Raw genomic sequence first — 7,500 nt, 5'->3', positions numbered from 1 at the left:
ATCTAAAGCTTCCCTCTTTTGCCATTCTGGTTTCGGTGCTTACACTTTTTCATTGCAGTGGAGAGGATAATCACTTACAGATACATGCACAAAACGAACGATGCGTAAAGAATCGTACACACATTGCACAAACTCACAATGCTTACCTTTGGTCGTTAAAATAATTAATAATTAGATATCCTAACTGCTTTGTTTTCTACATCTGGCTCCCAGTTTTGTTTGTTACTAACATTTGTTCTTCCATTTTTTTCATTACTTACTTTTTCAGTGACCGTGCCTCTATTTCAACCCCCAGGCTCTATCAAGTCGTACATAGACCCACATACTTATGAAGACCCTAACCAAGCTGTCAGGGAGTTCACCAGAGAAATTGACTCCTCACATATTACTATTGAGTCAGTTCTTGGAGGAGGTAAGGACAAAATACAAACTTTTAATTTTCCATTTGTGTTTTGATCCATTGCACTTTTACTCTTTTACTTGTTTCAGTCATTTGACTGTGGCCATGCTGGAGCACCGCCTTTAGTCGAGCAAATCTACCCCAGGACTTATTCTTTGTAAACCTAGTACTTATTCTATTGGTCGTTTTTGCCGAACCGCTAAGTTACGGTTACGTAAACACACCAGCATTGGTTGTCAAGCGATGTTGGGGGGGACAAACACAGACACACAAACATATACACACACACATACATATACATATATACGACAGGCTTCTTTCAGTTTCTGTCAACCAAATCCACTCACAAGGCTTTGGTCAACCCGAGGCTCTAGTAGAAGACACTCGCCCAAGGTGCCACGCAGTGGGACTGAACCCAGAACCATGTGTTTGGTAAACAAGCTACTTACCACACAGCCACTCATATATATATATATATATACCACACAGCCACTCATATATATATATATATATACATATATACGACGGACTGCTTTCAGTTTCTGTCTACCAAATCCACTCACAAGGCTTTGGTCGACCCGAGACTATAGTAGAAGACACTTGCCCAAGGTGCCATGCAGTGGGACTGAACCTGGAACCATGTGGTTCATAAACTAGCTACTTACCACACAGCCACTCCTACACCTATTATATTACTCTGAAATAACACAATAGGTACCAGCCATTGATTCTTGACCATTTTGTACCTATGCACCCTTTTGGTTTGCTATTTTATTCCAGTGTCCCATCCGCTGCCATAACCATTAAATGTTTAACCATTTAGCATTCAGACTATTCTGTCAAACTTAATGCTTTTGAAGCTGATCAAATAAATACCAGTCAAATACTGGGGTCTGTTGAATGAACTTCTACCCAAATTTCTTACCTCTGAGCTAGGAAATAATTGATTTGCAATAGTAGTAGCAATAGTACTGCTGAAGGTGGTTGTATATAATGCAAAATGTTCCTTTTGTTTTTTTTTCTTAATTTTCATCTTATGACAAAAGACCACTGTCTGAAACATCACACATCATACTGTTTTCTTTTTTTTGTATGTTTCTGATTTTTTCATTGGATTACCACACTGATACAGATTATAATTTAAAGGATTGGATTACATTGGATCTATTATAATTATTAAAAATTAAATAATGAATATAAAATAAAGAAAATATACTGCACAATTAAACACAAATAACTTAATTATATCTAGTTTGATGTTCAGAAATCCAATTTTCAATAGCTCTGATATAATATACACACATACATACATGAAGGCATATTTCTTCTCACTTTTTATCATTATGTCTCAATTGAATTATACTGCCTTTGTTCAAATTAATTTTGAAGATAATGAAGAAAATTTAGTAAAAGAATCTTATTATTAAGCTGGTGTTTGGAATATGTAAAGGCGCACGGCTCAGTGGTTAGAGTGTCGAGCTTACGATCGTGAGGTTGTGAGCTCGAATCCCGGACCGGGCTGCGTGTTGTGTTCTTGAGCAAGACACTTTATTTCACGTTGCTCCAGTTCACTCAGCTGTAGAAATGAGTTGCGATGTCACAGGTGCCAAGTTATATCGGCCTCTTTGCCTTTCCCTTGGATAACACTGGTGGTGTGGAGAAGGGAGGCCAGTATGCATGGGCGACTGCTGGTCTTCCATAAAAAAACAACCTTGCCCAGATTTGTGCCTCAGAGGGTAACTTTCTAGGTGCAATCCCATGGTCAGTGTCATGACCGAAGGGGGTCTCAGATCAGATCTCAGTTTAGAATATAAATGAACTAGGAATTTTGATGGAAGTTTGAAAGTTAAATCACTTTAGAACAAGAAGTTTGTATTTTAGAACCAAGGTGCAGTCACAGACAGGTTACTGTGAAACAAAGTGGAGGCGCAATGGCCCAGTGGTTAGGGCAGCGGACTCACGATCATAGGATCGCGGTTTCGATTCCCAGACCGGGCGTTGTGAGTGTTTATTGAGCGAAAACACCTAAAAAACTCCACGAGGTTCCGGCAGGGGATGGTGGTGATCCCTGCTGTACTCTTTCACCACAACTTTCTCTCACTCTTACTTCCTGTTTCTGTTGTACCTGTATTTCAAAGGGCCGGCCTTGTCACTCTCTGTGTCACGCTGAATATCCCCGAGAACTACGTTAAGGGTACACGTGTCTGTGGAGTGCTCAGCCACTTACACGTTAATTTCACGAGCAGGCTGTTCTGTTGATTCGGATCAACCGGAACCCTCGTCGTCGTAACCGATGGAGTGCTTCCATCCATCATGTATTTTAGAACCAAGGGCAGTCACAGACAGGTTACTGTGAAACAAATTAAACAAAAGAATGAAGAAAATGGATAATTTAATAACTTTACTTTTTTCACTCTTCATTTCCAGGTGAATTCGGCGACGTTTGCAAAGGGAAACTTCGTGTGCCTGGTCGTCAAGATATGACGGTCGCTATAAAAACGTTAAAACCAGGAGCAACAGAAAAGAATCGGTTAGATTTCCTCACAGAAGCTAGTATTATGGGTCAGTTCGAAGATGCTAATGTGATCTTCTTAGAAGGAGTAGTAACTAAAAGTAAGTTTCTGTTTAATTATTTTTCACTTCGTAGAAAAGGGTTCAAATGGAAGAAAGTTCTTTCATTATTGTATTTATATTGTTGTTTATTGTCATTGTTTCTTTTTTCTTTATTGGATGTTGGTTTTTGTGTATATGAGAAACATTTGGTTTTGAGGGTATCAGTGCAGACAGGGTTAACTCTCTTTTGCTCTTTTGCTTGTTTCAGTCATTTGACTGCGGCCATGCTGGAGCACCGCCTTTAGTCGAGCAAATCGACCCCGGGACTTATTCTTTGTAAGCCCAGTACTTATTCTATCGGTCTCTTTTGCCGAACCGCTAAGTGGTACGGGGACATAAACACACCAGCATCGGTTGTCAAGCAATGCTAGGGGTACAAACACACACACATACACATATATATATACATATATACGACAGGCTTCTTTCAGTTTCCATCTACCAAATCCACTCACAAGGCATTGGTCGGCCCGGGGCTATAGCAGAGACACTTGCCCAAGATGCCACGCAGTGGGACTGAACCCGGAACCATGTGGTTGGTTAGCAAGCTACTTACCACACAGCCACTCCTGCGCCTAATTGGTTAATTTACAGCTACTTGGTTTTAAATATAATTCCATACCATTACACCTTAGACCGGTAACTTATGTAATAGCCTCAGGTTAACTAACCACTGTCTTGTAGCTCTTATGTTATATCTACAGATATTCTATGGAATTTAGAGCAGGCAGTGAAAGTTAAGACGTTTCATATACAAATACATCTACATAAACAATGAGATCAAAGATAGAAAAATATGTAAAGGTGTATATGCATATTTCAGAAGTTATTGCTTATTCTTCAGTATCATGTCCAGTCCATTAACTATCCATGAACGCATGGCTTAAATAGTCACTAAGTTTAGCAGTATAAGGCTATTCATCATCATCATCATCGTTTAACGTCCACTTTCCATGCTAGCATGGGTTGGACGATTTTGACTGAGGGCTGGCGAACCAGGTGGCTGCACCAGGCTCCAATCTTGATGTGGCAGAGTTTCCACAGCTGGATGCCCTTCCTAACGCCAACCACTCCGAGAGTGTAGTGGGTGCTTTTATGTGCCACCGGCACGGGGGCCAGTCAGGCGGTACTGGCAACGATCTCGCTCGAATCTTTTTACACATGCCACCAGCACAGGTGCCAGTAAGGCAACATTGGTAATGATCACGCTCGAATAGTGCCCTTTTATGTGCCACTGGCATGGAAGCCAGTTGGCTGCTCTGGCAATGATCACACTCGGATGGTGGTCTTGGCACCCTACTAGCATGGGCATGAGTGCCAGTAAGGCGATGCTGGTAACGATCACGCTCGAACGGTACCCTTTAAGTGCCACTGGCACAGAAACCAGTCCTCGCAAATGATACATATTAATTGCTGGTAGAAACGCTACATTTAATTTTGCTGCTATAATATGACTAATAAACCTTTGATATACTTTGCAGTATATAATGGCTTCAAAACGAAATAATGTCCCAACTAGCAATTAGTATCTTATCAGTAAAATTTTGGAAAAGGAAGCCATGTAAAAGCCCATTTTATATATATATATATGTATGCATGTATGTATGTATATATATGTATATGTATATATGTATGTATGTATGCATATATATAACGGGAAGCTTTATGAAAATAGACAAAAGACGAAGGCAGGTGGAAAACAAACGAACAATTGTATTAGTATGGCGCTCAGGAAATATAAATAAAACAAGTCTTTAACGTTTCGAGCCTACACTCTTCAACAGAAAGATACACAGAGAGAAAAAAAACACAGAAAGAAGGAGAGAAAAAAAATGCGTGCAGTAGCTAACGAATCAACATGGCGATCTGTGTATATATATGTGTATGTATATATATATATATATATATGTATATATATGTATATGTATGTATATATTTATATGTATGTATAGATAGATAGATACTTTATTTAAAGCAGCAGAAAATTCAACAAAACCTGTTACTCTCAGTTTCATGTTCCCGTTCGTCAGACAGTTTTTGCATATTACTCTACCACTGGTATTTGAGTACTCTTTTTTACCACCTTGTTTCACATTTATGTGTTTACTCCGGTATATATATAGATAGTTAGATAGATAGATAGATAGATAGATAAAAATGTGGTTTAATATATTTATGTTTGGAAAGATATTTTTTTTAAAAATGTAATTTTGTTTATTTATTCCATTTTTTTTATTCCGTTACTGTTTATTTCTAGTGAAGTATTTCTCCATATGGCCATATCAGTCGGAATGTAAGTAAGGTGTTTGATGTAGCCACTGCACTGTGCCACCATATATGGCACACCACATTCTAATCCTACTTAATATCAGCAGTTTCCTCATCATCGTTAACAACAGAGACTAGTATTATCACCATAACCATACCACCACCATCAACTCCCCACCCCACCACCATCGACTCCCCACCCCACCACCATCGACTCCCCACCCCACCACCATCAACTCCCCACCCCACCGCCGCGACCAATTTTGGGGTTTATGCTTTTTAAAAGCAATATTTATTAAACAAGTTTGTTATTTGTGCATCGAATCTGTTCTGTCATTCTTTTACTTGTTTCAGTCATTTGACTGTGGCCATGCTGGAGCACCGCTTTAAAAAAATTCTTTTTTAAAGTTAAACAAATTGATCCCAGAACTTATTTGTTAAGCCAAGTACTTATTCTATCAGTCTCTTTTGCTGAGCTGCTAGGTTATAGGGATTTAAGCACACCGACCTCGATTGTCAAATGGTGATACGGAAACACACCCACACCCACACAACACACTCACACAGACATATATATATATATATATATAGTTAATCCAAACATGAAAACACCCAGAGAAAACACAACAACGCGAGGACATGGAACAAATATAGTATTATTGGACGCTCAGGAAAGAAGGGAAGAAGGAGGGTTTTACATTTCAAGCGAAGCTCTTCGTCAGAAACATAGGAAAAGGAAAGATCCAGAGAAGGGAAGACGGAGGGAAAAAAAAAAAAAAAAAATCGCCAACGGTACGCACGTGGTCACATTTTGAATGTATGTATATATATATATCATCTTCATCATCATTTAACGTCCGTTTTCCATTCTAGCATGGGTTGGACGGTTCAACTGGGGTCTGGGAAGCCAGAAGGCTGCACCAGACCCCAGTTGAACCGTCCAACCCATGCTAGCATGGAAAACGGACGTTAAATGATGATGATGATGATTTATATATACATTCAAAATGTGACTGCGTGTGTACCATATATATATTATATATATATATATATATATATATACACACACAGACACACATACATACTTGCATATGTATTTAGATACATGTACGTATGTATGTACACACTGGCTTGTATGTATGTGTGTGTGTATAGGATAAGTTAATCCAGAATGCTGCTTACATTATCATAAATCCCATTTTATGGTCTGCCTAATAATAATAATGTGATTTGATGGGGGAATTTAGCTGGACATGATGCCTCCAACTGCCCAAGGGAAACAAGATGTTATTTGCCGGTGACAAGCGGAGCGAAGTGAAGTTTAAAATTGACTCCAAGGAAGATGGATAGCTATAGCTAAAAGGACACTCAGAAAGCAGAGAGGAAAGAAATGTCGTGATTGGAGTACAATTGCAGGCAAACAAAGAAGAATTTTTTCAAGAAATTGAAGAAATAAGAAAACAGAAGAAATTAAAAAAAAAAAATATATATATTTGAATATAGAAAAAAAAGAAAAAAATAAGACTGGAAAAGAAGCAATTATATGAAAAATTGATGGAAACTGGATAACGATGTTAATCTTTAACTGGGATGATGAATGAACAAGCCTATATATACACACGCACATATATATTTATATATATATATTTATGTATATATATTTATGTATATATATTTATGTATATATATTTATGTATATATATTTATGCACATTGTCATTCTTGGTAATCACTTTACCCCTACCCTCAACGTCAGAGTGAAATGGCCTCCCCACCACTTCATTGTCAAACATGCTCTATTTATCAGCTAATTATCTATTAATTTTATCAAGCATTTATCATTTAATTTCATACAACATTCATTTGTTAAGGTCGGATGTTTAACTGTCAAGGTGGATTTTTGGGTTTTTTTATGCTTTTCTCTGGAGCATTTGTTTTTTTTTTATGCTTTGCTTTTTGTAAATTTTTATCTTCATCACCCACCCTGCTTTTTTTTTTTTTTAACCCTTTTCCATTCTTGAAATACAAGATCTCTTGCACCATTTTACATCTATCTCTCTATCTATCTATCTATCCACACTCACAAATACACATATACACACATATACACACACAGATATAATAGGAACTGGTGCCACTATTAGTGTTGTTTTTTGTTGGTATTGTAATTTGTGTGTCATTGCTATTGCATCTTAAACACAGTATCTTATCATCAAACTA

The 7,500-nt window shown here is 37.9% G+C and overlaps 1 protein-coding gene across 3 annotated transcripts in view; it reads left to right on the top strand.

The window, feature by feature from the left end:
- The window catches only part of LOC115224741 (ephrin type-A receptor 4a), a 47,270-nt gene that overhangs the window by 22,277 nt on the left and 17,493 nt on the right, over nucleotides 1-7,500 (top strand). For 2 of the 3 annotated variants that reach the window (XM_036513688.1, XM_036513687.1), the window contains 3 exons: nucleotides 269-412; nucleotides 2,828-3,013; nucleotides 5,271-5,306. In XM_036513688.1, the coding sequence (XP_036369581.1) occupies nucleotides 269-412; nucleotides 2,828-3,013; nucleotides 5,271-5,306 (366 nt within the window). The remainder of the gene's footprint in view (nucleotides 1-268; nucleotides 413-2,827; nucleotides 3,014-5,270; nucleotides 5,307-7,500) is intronic. The other variant, XM_029795632.2, reaches the window with a different exon arrangement.

Source organism: Octopus sinensis, linkage group LG26 (genome assembly GCF_006345805.1).
Source record: "Octopus sinensis linkage group LG26, ASM634580v1, whole genome shotgun sequence".
In the NCBI taxonomy this organism is placed as follows: domain Eukaryota; kingdom Metazoa; phylum Mollusca; class Cephalopoda; order Octopoda; family Octopodidae; genus Octopus; species Octopus sinensis.
The sequence above is the reverse complement of the archived record's forward strand: the minus strand, read 5'-3'. Positions and strand labels throughout refer to the sequence as shown.